This window comes from Heterocephalus glaber, unplaced genomic scaffold, assembly GCF_053883595.1.
Source record: "Heterocephalus glaber isolate CG9 unplaced genomic scaffold, H.glaber_assembly_v1.0 deba00001481, whole genome shotgun sequence".
Lineage (NCBI taxonomy): Eukaryota > Metazoa > Chordata > Mammalia > Rodentia > Bathyergidae > Heterocephalus > Heterocephalus glaber.
The window spans coordinates 1287197-1307365 of record NW_028258317.1 but is presented as its reverse complement, the minus strand read 5'-3'; the positions used below and the strand labels follow the sequence as shown (position 1 = coordinate 1307365).

General features: G+C 37.3%; 1 protein-coding gene across 2 annotated transcripts in view; it reads right to left on the bottom strand.

Moving 5' to 3' along the window:
• The window catches only part of Svep1 (sushi, von Willebrand factor type A, EGF and pentraxin domain containing 1), a 235937-nt gene that overhangs the window by 42603 nt on the left and 173165 nt on the right, over positions 1-20169 (bottom strand). For both annotated transcript variants that reach the window (XM_004848137.3, XM_021261140.2), the window contains 4 exons: positions 11963-12635; positions 7007-9798; positions 4780-5005; positions 432-587 (listed from right to left, as the gene is read on the bottom strand). In XM_004848137.3, coding sequence (XP_004848194.2) covers positions 432-587; positions 4780-5005; positions 7007-9798; positions 11963-12635 — 3847 coding nt within the window. The remainder of the gene's footprint in view (positions 1-431; positions 588-4779; positions 5006-7006; positions 9799-11962; positions 12636-20169) is intronic.

The following is a 20169-nucleotide window of genomic DNA, read 5'->3' as shown; positions in this document are numbered from 1 at the left end:
GATGTCAATGAGGAGATATAAGTGCTGTTGATGGGTTTTTAATATTACAAGCAAGGTATTAAGAATAAAATTGACATTTGTTAGAACTGCAGTGAGGATGTTTTTCAGGCCAGATTTGCCCTATGGGAACCTGGCACCTCAACCAGGTTGAGATAAGCTCATTTGTTTGGGGAAGTTCTGGCTTTGCATACCTAAGCCCTTATTGTCAGCTCACCATAGTGAACGGTGGACTTTCTTGTTGCACAGTATGATTGCCAGCAAGCCAAAACATGTTTAAATGGTTGGTTGAGGTAACAGTACATTTTTGAGTGTTAAACTCTAAGGTAATACAATACAATAGGATATATTAGGACCAACATTAGTGAAGAAAATTTGTGTTGATACCAAAAATATTCTCAATATACTGGAAAACAAACAATTTGCTTGCTTACCTCTAATTCATAGCCAGGTTCACACTGATAAATAATTGTGCTTCTGAAGCTGTATTTCTTGCCAACCACAAATCCATGGTTTGGACTTTCAGGTTTCCCACAAGAAACTGGACTGCAAGATTCATCAGAAAATGGTGGCTCCCAGGTCCCATTAAGCTAAGTAACAAATAAAAAATTATATTTAGGAATTAATACACACGGATGAAGAGGTTTGCAAATATTGGTGTATGGCAGAATAATTCCCAAGATGACAGTCAAAAGGACCTAGAGTTTGGTCTTGCTTAAGCTAATTAACCATAGCTCTAACAAAACATAACATTCATTTTTAGGTGGTCTTCAGAGTCATCCCTAAACATGTGTAGACATTTTTAAACATAAAATAACATTCCCTCCTAATAGACTTCACTCAAAAATTTTAAAAAACTCACTGTATACTATGTTCCCATTGTAATATGTGAAGACTAGATATTGATATAAATATTCTATGACTTTACCAGCGTAGCCTTATATTTCATGATTCCACATTTTAAAATGTATGAAAAACTACAACTTTTAGGCATTATACTGAAAGTTTTAAAAGATGACTTCCTTTTCTCAATTTCAACATGAATGCTTCTATTATTTATTTTTGAAGGGGTCGATAGTAAACCAAACAAATTTATATATACATATATATATACCATCAGAGTTAACATTTTCAGCCTTCTAGTTGGATAAAGTGAGGCATCCACAGATATTTCTCTTGAAGATTGTTATTCTATTGCTAATTGTGATATTGTGATACTAGGTGAGAGAGAGAGGGAGGGAGAGAGAGAGAGAGAGAGAGAGAATGAATGCTAGTTTTTGTCTACCATTCTTGGCTCATAACTCCATCTCCAAGGCAGGCCATAGAAACCAGAATTTCCCTTTCTAAGTTAAATCATAAAAACTCTAATCTTTCTCTGTCTTTCTGTCTTGAAGCTATCCATAAAGACATTTTCTGATCCACCTATGTGACAGTAGATCATAAGGCCCCTATTTCAGAAGGGGTCCTGGCCCACACCCATAAGGAAGAAATATTACACAGAAAGGCCAAGACAGATTGTACAGACAGGCCTTGCTGGATTTTTCCAGCGTGTTAATAATAGATCAGACTCTTTTGACTGATCACATTTCTCCACAGTTGTTCATACTTTAATCATGTCTATGCAATGAAATCTCCACAAAACCCCAAAGGCAGAGTTCAGGAGCTTCTGGGCAGCTGAACACATGAGGGCTCTCAGGAAAGTGAACAAGACTCACTACATGCTGGGAGGATGCTACATGCCAACTGGACTCTTCCAGACCTTGCACCATATCTCTTCAACTGGCTGTTTGTTTGTGTTCTTTAGTACACCCTTTATAAGAAAGCAGTAATGTAAGAAAATGTTTCCCTGAGTTCTCTGGATAACTCTAGGAAATTAATGGAACTCATGGAGGTGTCATAGGAACCCCAACTGGTAGCTGGAAGGTCAGAAGTTCTAGAGGCCAGAACTTGGTACTGGCATTTGATGAGGGTGCAGTCTTGAGTACAGAGTCCTCAAATTGTGGGACATAACACCAAGTCCAAGTAGATTGTGTCTGAGTTGAGTTGAATAAGAAGATGCCCAGCTGGTGTTTGCTGCAGAACTGACTGCTTGCTTCATAAGTGTGGGGGGAAAACCCTCACACATCTGGTGTCAGAGGGGTGTTGTGAGAGGACAGAGGGAGAAACGGAGTTTGTTTTTCTGTATCTTCAGACAAATAGTTTTCTGTTTTCTTTGAGGAAATAGTATACGAGTTGGATAACAGTTTAAAGGGAGATTTGAAGCTAAACTCATTCTACATCCAAGCTAGAAGTAATTTTATATAAATATTCCTATATCACAATCTTTCCCCTCTTGTGTATAAATTGTGTTTAATTTTTCAACAGTGTAAATAATGCTACAGTGAACTTAATTTTACATAAATATTTCTTAGCATTACTAGTAACTTTTTAAAGTTACTCATTATTGTTTTCTTTTGTTTTACTATTTTTTCACACATTTGGAATCAATTTTTCTCCATATGGTTACTTAATGAGATCAAAACAATTTATCAGTCATTCCTTTCCCCAGAACTTGTACTTCCGACTCATTTTTTCCATTCCATTCATTTTTTTTCCTTCTACCTAATTTAACACCAGAGCCACATTGACGGGAATTTTATAATACTAGGTTTTAATTTTTGGCAAGGCTAGCCTTCCTTCAGTATTAATTTTTCAAAATTTGTTTTGGTTTCCTCATCCATTTGTTTATTCTATGCACTACAGAATCTCTTTATTGCACTATAATAAAATATATTCAGGCACTGAACATAATTTGGTTCAATTTATGCATTTGAACACTTAAAAAAGATTTATTCTACCTTTCAAACTGAAAAATTAAGCCAAACCCAGTTGATCAAAGGATGGGGGTCATACTAAGTGTGAAGAAAGCAATGAGGGTTATAAAAAATAAACTACTAATTCAGTAAAGAAGAGCTTAGTCACTAGGATCCCAGGGTTTTCCTGCAAGACACATGGAGAACCACTCAGTTGTCCACATACCCAACCTGGAGAGCATCAATTTGTTTGCCTTAATCATGGCAGAATTCTGGTTCAGACAGCTCCTTGGAAAAAAGTTTCCCCTCACACTTGTTCAGCTCTAAATCTAAAAGAGATCAGCTGGAACTATACAAATTTTGAGATCATGGTAACTTTGGCAATCATTTGACCTGCTCCCTGTGATTTTAGCTTTCCCTGTAACCAATCATGAATGTGCATAACTTATAAGTAGATAATTTAGAGGAGAATAAAATAATTCTTGAATTCCTATTATATGTCAAGCATGTATTACATAGCTCATATATATTAAATAATTTAATTCTTGGAATTACCAGAGATTTGCAAATAAAGAAAACCAGATAAGCTGGGTGTGGTCGTGCACATCTGCAATCCCAGCAGTCTGGGAGGCTGAAGCAAGAGGACTGCAAATTTGAGCCCAGTATGGGCAATTTAGCAATTTAACCCAACCTTGTCTCAAAAAAGGGCAGTAGAGCAGCAAGGCGAGGGCAGGGGGGCTGAGGATGTGGCTCAATGCAAAGGCTCTGGGTTCACCCAGAGTTGAGATGGAGTTCGAATGAAGACACACTTAAGGTAAAATTCATTTCTGAATCATGCCACAGTTCTCTTCTAGCCTCTATCTCAACTAACAAAAAAGAAGACCGTGCTAATGAGTCCTTTGACCTTTCTTCCTCTGATATGTTTTACGGAAGCTAGGAAAAAGGGATGTGCTAGGCAGGTCTGCTATCTGTGCTGATGATTCCCAGTTTTAAACTAAAAAGTGCCAAAGTAAAGTAGATATTAAAATATTTATGACAAGTTATTCATGATAAACTGACCAAAAATTTTATGCTCAAGAGTATCTATGTGTATTAATCAACCATGATCTTTGGAAAGGCCATAGTTTGCAAAAGCAGGCATTTTCTCCCATCGTCTACCCTCGTTTCTCACAACCATACAAATGTGTGTTATTAGACACATTGATTTTCAAATGATGAAACTGAAGCTCAGAATGTAAATAGCTTTCTTACAGGAAAATAAATGACATAGCAAGATTTGACTCCAATTTTTTGTCTGCTTCTGCAATGTCTGAGCTTTCTGCTGAAACTGGAAACGTTTGGCATAGTCTATGGCAGGGATGGTGAACCTTTTAGAGACTGAGTGCCCAAATTGCAACCCTAATCCACTTATTTATCACAAAGTGCCAGCACTGCAATTAAACCTGAATATCTGATGCTCAGCTGCTAGGGTGATGTTGGGGCAACATAGCTTGGGTGCCAACAGAGAGGGCTCTGCGTGACTGCTGCAGCGTGTATGCCGTAGGTTTGCTACCACTGGTCTGTGGTTGTGGACTACACATAGACACTTTTAAGAATATGAGCTGGACATAGCTCACACCTATAATCTCAGCACTCAGAAGGCTGAGGCAGAAGGATCTCGAGTTCAAGGACAGCCTGAACTACATAGCAAGACTCTGTCTCAAAAAACAAAAACAAAACAAGAATAAGATGCATGGTTAATTTATTATGGCTATCTTGTTTTAGATATTTTAACACTTTACCTAACGTTAGCACTTTCTTACCTTAAACTGGGAATGTTGGGACAAAAATATATTCTCTTATATTTCTATCAAAAAACTGAAATCCTTCAATGTAAGAGAAAATTTGAAGCATTTTTTTCTCTTTAGAGAAAAAAAGATATCATTTGGATGGTGATATATGCATATTAAGAGTTAGACTCACATGTTCTAATTAACAATGAAAGTCTTACCTGACATGTTGATATGTTAACTCCCTCATAGGTATACCCTTCTGCACATGACACAGAAACTTGCTTGTTCACCCCGAAATCCTCTCCATGAACAAGTACATGTGTTAAGTTTGATGGCAGAGAACAAGTTTTAGAACTGCAGGAGATTATTTCAGGGAACCAATGACCATCTTCCTGGCAGGTAAATGTATCCATATCTGTATCCATCATATAACCTTCCAAGCATCTGCAATGGCAATGCAAAAAGGAGTGATTTAAAGAAAGCACAATATAGTTCCTGATCTATTATTGGATTTAAGAAGCTATTACGGGATTGGTGCACATTTTATGTAGTATATCAAAAGTGGTTCACATGGCAGATGGATGGCATTGCCAACTAAAACATTAATATAACCATCTTAACTAGATCAGTCCTTCAGTCCTTAGTCTTTAGTAATCCACATTTTGCAAAGGGGAAGGGGACCAAGAGAAGAGTGGTGGGGAAGGTGAAGGGGAAGGGGAAGTAAAAAGAATTAAGGAATGTTATGTACACGTCCCAACTCCCCATGATGAATGCAATCATTATGTATTGAAACTGTACTAATAAAATTTTTACAAAGACTACAGTTGCTTTGTATACTATTGATGTTATCATCATTATGAATAACGGCATTATTGAATTCATTTCATTCTAAAAACAGCTATCTGTTCAAAAAATTCTAGACAAAGTTTAAAATAGACTTCTACTGGCAAGAATATAACATATTTGTTGGGCATACTAAATGCTGCTCTAGGGCCTATCTATGACATTTTTCTTAATCCTGTGACAGTAGGATTGGTGTTCAAATTCAACTCAGCCTGGCTCTCACACCATCTATGATTTTCAGCAAATGTTTACATACCACTCATCACATTATATTTACTGTTCTAAGTGATCTACAAATATCAACTCATTAAATTCTCAAGTAGCTTCCTCAAAGCTAAATAGCTAAGGAATGGCAGAGCTGAGTTCTCACCTATTATTGAGGCAGTGTAGCAGAGTAGCAAAATCATGGACTCTAGAGGGAATCTGGCTCTGAAGTCTACACTTTTGTACAATACTCTGCCTTTTAAAAATTAAACCATTTAATTAACATTTGTTGCTGGATAACATTTTTAAAAGTTCCCAAGTTACTAGGCTTAGGTATCAGAGATTTTGCAAACTTGTAGTTGATCTAATTATCAGACATTAAGTAGAGATTTGAAAGATGATATAATACCATATAATATGAAACAAAAAACAAAGAAGCCCGAGAAGCAGGTGACATTATGGCTTCTCAAGATACCCGGCACACCAACATCCAAAGGAAAATTTTAAAAATGTTTTCCAAAGGCAAGCAATAATGTTTTTTCTACTTAGTGCATGATCTACCATTCTTTGGCTTCATTATTATTTCAACCGTTCCTCAGATCTACTATTGCAATTAACAAAATTTGAAGGTGGGGCTAAGATGTCCACAACAGAATGCCTTAAGAAGAGTTGTTGAATTATTTATTAATCAAATCTAACATACCAATACATGAAGGCTAATCCATAATACATTCAGAGGTGTAAATACAATTTAAATTGTTTTTGAAGGTTGCAATAAACATCTTCAAACATTTTGGGTGTTTACTCCAACAGAAATTTAATTCCCAAATTCCACATTTTATCATGTTTTATTTTAATAATACATTTAGACAGGGAAATTTCCAGCAAAATATCATTGTTTGGGCATTAAATGCTTAGTTTTTTAGAATCATAGAGGGAAGGCCCTTTTAGAATACCTCCCTTCTTCATATTGGTCAATGTAAGTATGTGTTTTTCGCCAGCTTTTTTAGGGATGTTTTGCTTTATTTTCCCTAATGCTTGCATGTATAAATATAACCATCAAGTTATAATCACAAAGAAATTTACATCCTGGTGTTTGTAAAAAAGGTTCATGATTCCAGTGTTATTCAAGCTGGCTAGAGGATCTTGCTGTTTCACGATAGGCATAATAATTATATTAGAAACCACAGTGTGAAAAGGTATAAATTTATTTTTACAGTCAGTGGATTCCTCCATAATTATGCATAGAATAAAATCAAATGTTAAAAGCTTTGGGTTTTGGAGAGCAATCCAGAGATGCTGTTATCTTCCCTATTAGTTAAATTTTTGACATATCACTTTTCATTTTACAATCTTCCTGCCTGCCTTCCCTTGCAGACTCTAGGGCCATGATCTTACCTGAGCTTCACTTTGTTTTCATAGGTGTATTCCTCTCCAGTTGCCACTGCATTGGCAACAAATGGTGGGGGTCCACAGGACAGGGGCTCACAGACTGGATAGGGCTGGTTCCATGTCCCTTTCTCTGTACAAATCAGATCCGAGCTGCTTTGTATGACATAGCCAGATCTGCAGCTGTATGTTATTACATTTTCCTGCAAAGGTCTGCTCTCACTGATAAATGCATTTGGTATTGTTGGGAGAGAGCCACATGAAATGTGTTCACAGTGTGGAAAGCCAGAGCTCCACTGACCATTGGCCTCACAGGTGACTTCAGAAAGCCCCAGGAGATGGAAGCCCTTGAAACACTGAATCTTGACTGTCTTTCCACAATCAAAATCAGTCCCATTGATAGTTCCACATGGAATTTCTGGAGTGGAACACCTGCAAGATAGGCAGGTAGGTGGACTGCCACTCCAGGAGCCATTGGAAAGACATCTTCTTGAATGGCTTCCATGGAGCTTATAACCAGGAAAGCACTGATACTGTATATCTCTCCCATGATAAAAGGAAAAACCATTAGGAAATCCATGGGCAAGATCTTCAGGAGGTCCACAGTTGACTGGTTTACAGAGAGGCACCTCTGCATCCCAGTTACCATCTGACTGACAGGTGAGTTTTGGAGCACCGTGTAATACATAGCCTTCATGACAGTGGAACACTACTTCCTTCTTGAAGCCATAGTCCAATCCATGCATCACCCCATTTTCTACCTGTGATGGGGTGGCACATTTGACAGGTATACATTTGGGAGTGCCTCCACTCCAACTTCCATTGGGAAGACAAATATGACTTCTGGCTCCCTCAAGCAAGAATCCTTCACTGCAAGAGAACTCGATCTCTTTTTGGAATGTATACTTATCTCCTTTCACCTGGCCATTGGCTGGGACTAGAGGTGAGCCACAGTCAACAGGAATGCAAATTGGCTCATCCTCATCCCAGTTTTTATTTTCCTGGCATGTTCTCCTCTCAGTGCCATTCAGCACATACCCAGTGTCACACTCATAGTGTACCACACTCAGGTATGTGTAACTACTTCCTTTGATGGATCCATTCATAATGGGATTTGGCTTTTTACACAAAATGGCTTCACAGTGTGGGGAAGCACCACTCCATTTCCTATTCTGTAGACAAAGTCGTATGTCAGATCCCACTAGAATGTGCCCAGGTTTGCAGCTGTACTGCACAGCACTGCCCATGGTAGTTTCTGCAAAATGTAAAAAGCCATTTTCAGGAGCAACAGGCAAGTCACATTCAATTGAAATACAGGAAGGTGCACTGCCATTCCAAGTTCCATCTTCCTGGCAGATCAGCAAAGGGTTCCCCAAAAGTTCATATCCTGGATTACAGGTGTATAAAACCATAGTGCTATATAGAAAGTTTGAGGAATGTGTGGCAGGAGACTCCTTTGTATTTTCCAAGGTTTTAGCTACTGCTCCCAAATGTTGAGGAGGGTGAGAAGTCAGATATGGAACTTCCATCATGTCAACCTCTTGGTCAAAATATTCCTGGCCATTTTTGACTTTAGTACAGTCTCCAAAATCTATGTGAGGAGGGAGACCACAGTCTATAGGTACACATGCTGGGATGGAACTTGACCACCCTGACTCTTCACAGGTCTGCATGGCATGACCAGCCACCTGAAACCCAGGAAAGCAGCTGTAGATGATTACAGCACCATAGCTGTAAACTGCACCTTCCACAAAACCATTTTCAATGGGTTGTGGGGGATTACAGCGAATGGCATTGCAAGATGGGGCATCCATATCCCAGTCACCTGTCTCTAGACAGGTCAAGGTGTTGGGACCTTCAAGCTGGAACCCTCTGTCACAAGAGTATGTAACAGTCTTTCCATAGTGAAGATTTGTGTAAGAGAATTTGCCATTCAAAGTCTCCTTGGGCTTTGGGCACTCAATAGGTTTACATGTTGGTTTTACTCCAAGCCAGTGACCATTTTCTCCACAAAGGGTGGTGGTATTTCCTACCAACTCAAATCCAGGCTTGCAAGAATAGAGTGCTGTGCTGAGATAAGCCAGTCCTTGAACATCGACCATACCATTGAGGATGTCCTCTGGTTGGGGACATTCTACTGGAACACATTCTGGCAGTGGATAGCTCCAGGTGCCATCAGCTTGGCAAAAAGTGGCAGGATTTCCTCTTAGGAAAAACCCCTCTACACAAGAATATGTGACAGTGCTTCCAAAGTGAAGAGCAGAAGAAGGAGCAGGGGCACCGAAGTGAATTAGAGGAGGCGGGAGGCAAAGAACCATCTTACACACAGGAAAAGAATCATTCCATTGTTGGGATGGCAAGCATTTCAGAACAGAAGGGCCTTGCAGGACATGCCCTTCTTTACAGGAAAGTGTCACCACTCCTACCTCAGAAGTTAACTCTTTCAACACGAGCTGATTTTCTAAAAGGGGTGGGTCCGGGCACTTGGCAAGCACACACTTTGGGTTTAGCTTCTTACTCCATTTACCAGATTTCTGGCATGTCCAGAAATTGTCACCAATAAGTTCATAGCCTTCATTACAGAAAAACTGAACCTTGGATCCTACTTCGAAGTTTTCTCCTCTTGTGAAGCCATTCTGGATCGCGGGAGGTTTTCCACAGTTCAGAGGGATGCATGCCAGAGGGGACTCATTGTGCCAGTGGCGATTGGCTTGGCAGACAAACACAGGACTTCCGACCAGCATATAGCCTGGGTTACAGTGATACTTCACTTCGCTCTCAAATGTCCTGCCAGTAGTGTGCTGAGTAATAGGGAGAAAACAAGTGAGTGCAATGCAGAAAATGGACAGTATAATTGTTTAAACACCTCAGCAGTAGCAAAGAACAAAATTAGAAGAAAACGTAGAAACAAAACATCAGAACGAATCAATTAGAACCAAATAAAGATTTGTTTTTTCCAATAGATCCACTCTTCGTTTTTAAATTTTTTTGGTACCAGAGATCAAATCCAGGACCTGTGCATGCTAGGCAAGCGCTTGCACTGAGCTACATCCCCAGCCCTTTTTATTTTATTTTATTTTGAGTCAAGGTATCACTAAGTTGCTCAGGCTGGCCTCAAACTTGTTATTCTGTGACTTCAGTTTCTGGAGTAGCTAGGATTATAGGGGTGTGCCACTGTGTCTGGATAATTCTTTCTTTCTTTCTTTCTTTCTTTCTTTCTTTCTTTCTTTCTTTCTTTCTTTCTTTCTTCCTTCTTTCTCTCTCTCTTTCCTTCCTTCCTTCCTTTCTTTCTTTTTTCTTTTTTTCTTTCTTTCTTTCTTTCTTTCTTTCTTTTTCTTTCTTTCTTTCTCTCTCTCTCTCTCTCCCCCTCCCTCCCTTCCTTTCTCTCTCTCCCCCCACCTATCTGTCTATCTATCTATCTATCTATCTAAAACTGGAAGTACACAAGTGAAATGTAAAAGATTAAATTACATAATATCTACTAAAGAATTGTTTATCATAGGACCAACCTCATAATAAGTAAAAGATAAATAGTCTATATTGGTTAATTAACTAGGGTCATATTGAAAATTATAGATACATCAGTGATGGCTTTCAGTGATAACAAACAGCCTGCTGTGTCATGCATGCCATAGATTCACCACCACTGGATTACATGGTAAATTAAAAAAAAATCTTGCCGACCAAAGAAATGCTACAGCTTGCTGTTGTTTTAACCATAGAAAAGCAAACCTATGCACAAATACACATATATTTGTTACTGTTTAACTTATCATAAAAATATAAATAAAATATTTTATATATATGTCTGAAGAGTACTATTAGAATTTTTTTTTCATATACACTTTTTAAAGATTACTCCTGGGACATAGGATGGAAAATAAAAATCAATCTTCTGTCTTTTAAAATAAAGGTTAATATTCATAATCTCAAAATTCAGATAAGTATATAATGATGAAGGTCATGGTTTGGTACATAAATTGATCAAAATTTTTAAAAGATGAGAGTGGTCCTTTGGTAGTGATAATGGTAAATTCCAGCTTTAGCACTCTAGTGAACTTAGCAGTATTTGGAATTATTTGTTTTTGTACATATTACTGGAGTACCCTGGGTGGGTAAAAACACTCTGCCATCACAGGCCTAATCTGTATTGTTAAAATGTTAGTGCGGTGCTCATAATCATAATTATGTCTGATACCTAGTAGGAGCTCTAGAACTATTTGTTATATTAATAAATTAAAAAGCCTTCTTACATATATACTCTTTACCTTCTTCCAACGTAAAGCTGATCTATCTTCACGAAAGTGTTAAAAGTTTTTCACTGTTACTTTGACTACAACGGAGAAAAGGCCATATATAGAGAAGGCTTTTTAAAAACGTTTAAATTAGAAGACTGTCTATTTAAAATTACCCTTGACTTAGGGAATAGATTCTTATTCCTGTTCATTGGTGGACTTATTGAGAAGACTTATTAGTGTGGAAGCAGAATATGTTTGAGACAGACTTTAACTCTGTTGAGTATGGTGAAATAACCGTTAGATCTATTAAAAGAGCAATGTAAAAACTTCGTCTTATTTGGTGATCCCATCTTTTGCCAAAAAAATAAGAAGCGATAATACATTTCTTTAGGTTCCATTTAGATCTTGATTTCTTAAAAGAAATTACATATCCATTTGAAGTAACTCGTATAAAGCAAAATAATATTTTATAGAAATTTGCTTACTTTAATTCACGTTTAGAGCTAAGATATTGTCACAAAGTGCTTAGAATAGTTATATACTTGTAAAACAAAAGCCTACATATTAAAAGGATTAATAATCATCTTAACTTTTCTCTAATATTCACCACCTATACATTTTAGCCACTTAATGGTTTTCAAAAATCAATCTGAAGCCCCTGCTTCAAAATCCCAGGGTTGGTCACAGTGGTGGCTCTGTAAGTGATGAAAGCTAACCAGTCTCTTACCGCCAGAAAGCCATTCTCAATCTTGGGCGGTTCACTGCAAGACACAGGGTGGCATGTGGGTATGGGGCTGCTCCACTGTCCTGTGGCTTCGCAGGTGGTCTTTTTCTCCCCTTTGATGAAGAAGCCCTTGTGGCAGCTGTAAGCCACCATGGCTCCAAAACTGTAGTTTGATCCACTCACATAGCCGTTCAGGATACTTGGAGGCTCGCCACACCGCACAGGGATGCACTGGATGGACAGGGGGGAAGGGTTCCACTGCCCACCCCTCACACATTCAATCTTTGCTGAGGTGTTTAGCACAAAACCTTCCATGCACTTGAAACTCACAACTGAACCAGCTGCAAATTTTGCTTTGCTCACAGATTCCAAGATGCTGTAGGAAACAGATGGGGGCTTTTCACAGAAATGAGCTATACAATGAGGCATGGCTTGACCCTCTGGGGGAACCCATTTGCCCTGGGCATTGCAGAGGAGTTGGGAATTGTCCGCCAGGCTATAGCCATCTGCGCAGTAGTAGAATGCGATGTCGCCAAAGAGCCGATGGGCAGTTTCTGGAGAGGCGTGGTCCACGTTAGGGGGTTCATCGCAGGAGACAGCCAGACACTGCTGGTTACTTCCACTCCATGTGCCATTGGCCAGGCACTCAATGGTGTCTGGACCAGCAAGGGTATAGCTATGAGATGCAGAGGAAAGGAGCAATAATTAAGTATAATATTTGAGAAAAAAATTGCATTGTCTTCTGATTTTATTTTTTTCTTCTCAACATTGAGTTCACTTTTATCGCTTTTAAAATAATATTTACTGTATAAATATTGAGTTTATTGATCAAGTGACTTTCTTTTGCGATATGTAAGTACATCTTGATGTTAATATTAATGTGTATTCAGAAAGAGAAACATGTACAATTTTTACTATTTAAGGAACTCTAATAATTGTTACATATTTTAAAAATAAAAATGAGAAGCAAGTTCTGTTTCTATTTGACTGAATTCAAAATTGGAATTCCATCTGTCCTTAGAGGTTTTAGTCTGTTGATTTTAGCACTAGTCTTTGAAACAAGCTCCAAAAGCTATATTGAGCCTAGAGATAGCTCATAAATATACATTTATATACAATGAACTTTAAAACAGTGATCATAATTTTAATCTCCAATGTCTCCAAAACCATTTCCCATGTGGTATAGTTAAAAGTTGTTTTCTGCAGATGAATTTGCTATTTAATCAGTATGAATAAATTTTGCTTAATAGCTGTCAGTCTATGCACAAGGACTGTTCCTATTTAAGATGATAGGTTGATGATGTGCAAAAACCTTAAATTGCTTTCAAGTGCTATCTCAAAGAAGTAGACAAAATATTAGGATATGCAGTATTAGAATAATTAATTTGAGTCATTCATATTTTCATTATCACCATCTTATTTATGAGAAAGATGACAGTTTTGAAAGAATATCTAAAATTAGATCAGTTCATCATTTTTATGCTAATGAAGGGTAAAGGGACTAAAATATTTGTGTACCTAATTGGATCCAATCTAGAAAAATTGATTTGTTCATTTTATAGATGAGTGAATGGTGATTCAGACAGGCTCAGTAACTTGCCTAAAGTAACACAGCTGTATGAAGCAGAGTTGGAATCTGAATTTGGCTTACCAGATCCCACCACTTACCCATTTCCTACAATACTGTTCTCTTTCCCTTTCTCTTTTTCTCTTTCTTTGTCTCTCTATTTTCTCTCTCTTTTCAATGAAATATAAGACCATAATTTGGGAACTCTGTCAGTTTCACTAGAGAAATTATTTGACCCACCCATCAAAATAAAAAAGATTCTCAAGGCATTTGTTACCAAAGATTTCACCTGAGGGGTTTTTTTTTTTTTTCAGTTTTATAAGATTAGCTATTATCCAGAGGTTGTAATTCTTCATTCTAAGTGAAAAATATTTATGAAATCTATAGGAAATGGACAGATCAAAAATAAGATAAAGCATAGCAGAGACATGTATGCATTTCACATGTGGTCATATGTCATGCAATGGATAGATGTGATCTCAAAATGAACACTCATAGACATGCTCAGTAGCTATGGTCTCCAGTCAGGCAATCATTGCTTTTGATAAGCTTAGTTCTTTGTATAATGATATGAAGTTAACAAATTTTTAGATTGTTTCTATCTTAGAGAATGCAGGAAGGTATACATAACATATATAATATGTTACATACATAACATGTTATGTATGCATGAAACACATATAATATGTTTAAAACATGATTTTATTATTAAAAATCCACTCACCCTAGGTCGGGTGCACAGATTACACCATTCACATGTGGGATATGATCTAGTGGAAGTTCCATTTATTGAGACTCCTAATGTTTCATTGCAAATTTGCATCACTTTGAAACAGACATCATTATGTTCATGGATTCTTTGATGTTGCTAGCATATTTCATTGGCTGAAGTTCATAGACATAATCTAAGACATCCCTGACTTATAAGAATCCATTGTACCATGTATAAAAATCCTTTATTTCAGCGGGGTCGGCCCCGCTGCCTCTGTAGTTGCAGCGTCTGAGTCAGACCTCACTGGCCCGGCTTGACCTGCTCTGGCCTGCCGGGGCTCTGCAGCCATGGGGTCACGGTTCCCGATGGAGATCATATGACAGAATATTTGGGTGATGTCTACCTGAATGATCTTCAAAAATTACAGAATACAAAAACACTAATGCATTTGAGAAAGCAGTGAAATTTGAGGGGAGAAAAAGCAACTGCTTTCCTGATTTGCAACTTGACTGGATGCAGAGATGTCAGTGGACATGAAGAGCCAGGGGTCTGACAGCAAAGAAGAGGACTATGACCCAAATTGTGAGGAAGAAGAGGAAGAGGATGAGGACCTTGGGGCCATAGAGGACTATTACGTGGGAGTAGCCAGTGATGTGGAGCAGCAAGGGGCTGGTGCCTTTGATCTGGGGGAGTGCCAGTTCACTTGCTTGCCCTCAGTGAACACAAGACCAGCTTAGCCTCTGTCCTAAAGTACTGGGGATCAAACTCAGGACCTTGTGCTTGCAAGGCAGATGCAGCACTACTGAACTAAAACCCTGGTCCAGGAAACAGAATTTGTCAAAGGACTTTTTCATAAAGCCAGTTGGCCTCTAAGTAGAGGAAGTGTAAACCTAATGGATGTGTGGTTCCCAGCTTGTGATGTTAGAATTAGTTTCGGCAGTTCCGATACAGGAATGTGGATTTCATGCAGTTGTAATGAAACAGAATCTTCAGGAGTAAGGCTGAGGCCTATTATATTATATTCATATGAAAATATTTTTTAAAAAGTGAAATGATTCAGGTTACTGAAGTGAGGAGGGAGGAGTGCTTACTCTCTTTGACTGCTGAAAATGATGTGACCAATGTTCAGAATGTACTGGTTTTATTTTATTAAATACATGTGTATGATTTATTTCACTTGAGTTTGTTCTCAAGGTGCATCCATTTAGCTAGAAATGTCCCAAGCTTATCCTTCTTTATGGCAGAGTAGAGAATGTGCTGGTTTTATAAACAGAGTGGGAATAGGCCATAAATTGATTGCTCACAAGTTGGATAAGCTTACTGTAATATTTTTAAGGAAATAAATGTTTATTTTCAGTAAAAAAAAAAAAAAATCCTTTATTTCTGTGACCAGCTGCTTTGCCACAGAAGCATGTGCCTCCAGAACTGTCCTTATTCCTCAGTCTCCTGAGAGCACAAGAGCTGTGTTTTGTAATTTGGCAGTGTTTTGTTAGGCCTCTGACCCCTCCCTGATGGAAAGTCACAGCAAAGATGCCTTATACTTTAATGGACTATTACTACTAAATTCATACTTTTTGAGTAAATGAATTTAAAAAATGCATTTTCAACATTACCCAAAATTTCTTAGAACCTGTAATATCACTTCGTCTAACTTAAGAACTTTGTTTTCTTTGTGGCTTTCAATTAACACTTAGTTGCTCATTAAATAACTCTTAGAGACCTGTTATGTGCCACAGCCATGTCTTTAGTGTGCAGATGTGATGCCAATGCTCTTACCTACTTGCACCTGTGCTCCCCACCCACCCCACCATTGCCTGGGGGTGTTGTAGGCCCCCTTCACAACCGCAGTGGTTGGTTAACAGAGGAGTGATTGATTTATGGGTGAATGGCCTTTGAAGGCAGTCTTGAGAGAAGGAAGTGAAGTTGAGCCATTCAGGACAGAGGAGTGGCATGAGCAAAGAAATGGGAGTGGATACAGCTGGGCCATACTGAGAACTTACAGGTAGGAGCAGCATATAAACACTCGGAAAAGTGAGGGACAAAAATTAGCATCTTGTGCATTTTTTTTTTTTTTTTGGTGGTACCAGGGATCGAACTTTGATCCTTGCACTTGCGCAGCAGGTGCCAGAACCACTGAGCTAAATCCCCGACCCTGTTGTGCATTTTTGACAGGTGACTGTGGTGTAGTGGGTGTGGATGTGGCAGGCACAGATTAATTGTGGGACATCATAAGAAGTACATATTTGGTCTCTGTCCCTTGTTCCTGACGCAGGGCTCCTAAAGCCTTTGTAATGTCCTGAGTGTTAGGAGTAACTGTGCTTTGAATAACTAGATAATGTATTCAATTAAGAATAGGACAGAGGTTTACTAAAAATAAATATACATCCATTAGTCTTTTAAGATGCTAATGAAGGGCATATTTCCCAAAAGACACAAAAGAGGAATTGATCATTAGCTATTGCCTAGAGAGCAATATAACTGGTCTATGATCAAATTGATGCCCTATTTCATTATGTTAGAAATCTCAATGCGTGTTAAGATTTACAGGGGACATATTTCACCCATTTATTTTATTAAGAATCACTTAGAGAATGACACAATTATGTACAGGTGATGAAATATGTCCATAAATGCTGGCTACACAAGCAAGAAAAATCGGAATTGGTACAAATCTAATAAAAAATGAAGGAATATTTAATTAAATTCTGTGCTGTGTTTTGTATTCTCATTCAAGAGGCATTTGGGACATTGCAGATTTTTATTTAAAACCAGGCCACATATATTATAAAACAAATTGTTTTACTCTATACATCCAAGGAAGAATGGCCCATCAAGGCCATAGTGATGCTTTAGAAGGACATACCTGAGGATAAACTGGTTGGAATACATTTTCATGTTTCTGGAGCACTAAGAAATCTTTTGAAAATGGGCAGAGTAATTTTCAGATGCAAATTACAGGGATTTAATTCATACATTGAGCGAAGATTACTAATGAGCATGACCTGAGAAGCTTAATGGGAAAGCTCCCAAGTGAAATATTAGCATTTTTTCAAAAAGAGAATTACAGTTCATTAAACAGTTGCAAATTAATAAGAACAACTCCATCAGTAATTAATCTTGTTTTCAATTAATAACAATGATTAAAGCTTTTATCTTAACATATCCAATGAGTGAATGTAGGACTTTATGTTTGAGAAGGACTAAAAACAACAAAAGTTGATTGGGTTTTATTTTATAATATCAATAAGCTCTCCACTCTTCTGAGATTCACACCAAGGATTATAAAGCTAAAGATGAGAAGGAAAATGAGAAACAAATGACCACTTTTATATTTGCTCAAATAACCGAACACTCCCAATATTTGATGGTTCTGAAAAAAGTTTGGCGAAGGGAAATGTTTAGATAAAAGATGAATTTGGAAAGCCAAGTTAAGGGCAGGTTGAAGAAACAAAACTTTTTGCTTCTTTCCTGTCCTGTCATAATCATCCTACTCTGGTTTCCTGAAGTCTTTGCCTTTTCATTCTAAACTTGAGACTGGATCTTGCTCCTATAATTCAAGAAAAGGTCGATGCAAAGCACACCAGCAGTATAAAAATGAAAATCAGTGAGATGGCAGCAAGAATGTATACATACATGTGCAATAAACGGGTCAGGGTGGTTTAGATGATATGCAGGGCAGAGGGAAGACAGTATTGAGAAGTTCGGGCTAGGAAATAAATCTGAAGCTTGCCACGTCAACAGCATTTTAGGAAGTGGAAGCAAAAAGCAACACAGGTCACATTTTTCAGAAGTTATAACTTGAACACAGTGATACCTTACTAATCAACCTGTCGGTGTAAGAAAAGAAAAAGGAGCAAAAAAAGAGAGACTGAGAACTCTTAGTACTGGCTATAGCATAGTGTAAAAACTCTCCATATTTAGTACTTGTTGAAATAACAAACATTATTTTAGATTCATAGATGAGCTGATGAAAGGAAATCTCCATGTTCCGGATGTGAGAAGGAAATTTAAGCCAGAAAAGTAGTCCATGAACGAATGCTATGACTGACCTTGGATTAGACAAGGAAAGAAGTACGGAGGATAGAAAACAGAATCTTGCAGGTGAATAAAATAGCAATGCCTGAGCCTTTGGCTTGAATCTACTTCCTAGAAGAATATCCTGTGAAAGAATGAACTAGTACTTTTCCACCACAGGCTCATCTCTGTGTTTTCAGTCTCTGGCGAGAAAAACAAAATCTCCACTAAAGTATCAATCTGTAAATCTGCACGTCATGCAGATTTGAGATTAGAATTGATACCACTCACTTTGTGTGGGAAATCTTCAAACTGATAAATTAATATAAAATTAGGTTCTTGACTAGTGTGATACTCTTGGGGCATCTGATCAAAAAATAATTAACATAGGTCATAGGGATTGTCATAGATCAAACAAGCCTTGTGTACCATAAGGGTACAATTTGAAATTACAAAACATACACAAGCACATTTTTTATTATGAATGGGCCAGCAGGCAGAACAAACTGTAAGGTTAGAACCTCAATAAATGAGATACTAGAAGAAAATAGTCTAAAATCTAAAACATATTATAAGGCATGTTGATAAAAGGCACATAACAAAATTCTATAAAAATAAGAGGGCATGAAAAAAGAAAAAAATTGAAAAGTAAACAAATAGAAATTCCAGAAATAAAAATAAAGAAAACAAAAATTTAAAAATTAATGGGAACATTCAAAAGCAGGCTACAGATATTAGAAGAGAAAATTAGTGAACTGGAAGATATAAGTGAGGAGATTACTTCAATGTAATACAAGTTGATAAAGAGATGGAAAATGTGACATGTTAATAAAGATGAAAAATAAAATAAAAATAGAGTAGCACATAAGATTTCTAGAAAGAGAGAAAAAAAGTGAGGATGAGGAAATATTTGCATTGAAAATATTCTAAAAATGGTAGAAGATATGCATTCTCAGATGTACAATGATTTCTAAACAAGATGAATGACAATAAATACATGGTTAATCCTATCATAGTAAAACATTAAAGCAACAAATACAGGTTAAAAAATAACCAAAGGGAAAAGAAATTACTTATAGAGAAATAGCAATTCAAGAACATTCTCAATCTCAGCTCTATTATTGTTATCTGGACCAGATAATTCTTAATTGTGGAGGGTAGTCTGCTACATTGTAAGATACTTAACAGTGTCCCTGGCCTCTAACCACTAGATGCGACTCTGTCTTCCAACGAGTTATGACAACCAAAAAATTTCCTCAGACATGGCCAAATGTCCCTGGAGGGCAATACTGCTCTTGATTGAAATCCATGACATTAGACTGATATCAGAATCTCAATAGATATCATAAGGCAATTGAATAATATTCAATTGAATAGTATCACAATATTTATGTAAAAAAACCGATCAATGCAGACTTGTATTCTCAGCTAAAATACATGTATAATTCAAGAGCTAGAGTAAAATACTACTATTTTCAGACAAAAATTTTACAACTCACCAACTGTTACTGAAAGATGCAAGGGATGTCTTTAGTAACTAGAAAAATTAACCCCTCACCAAAAAAAAAGTAGATGGGATAAACAACAGTAGCAAAGAAATTAATGTATATATGTAAGTAAATCTAAATAAGCATTATAAGTAAACCTAAAGATAACTAATTTGCAAAGTTATGAAAGAAGGGGTAAGGAAAATATAGACCGCAATAAGACATGTAAGATGTATTCGAGTGTTGAGGATGAAGGTACAATGTTGAATAGTTGAATATAATCTTGGCATATGAAAAACAGTTTTAAATTTGATTCAAACTAGAAGGAAACAATGGATAAATATGGCTGTCTTAAAATAAAAAATTATACGACAGAAAACGCCATAGTCTAAGTGAAAAGAGAATCACAGACTAGCAGACCTTGTACTTC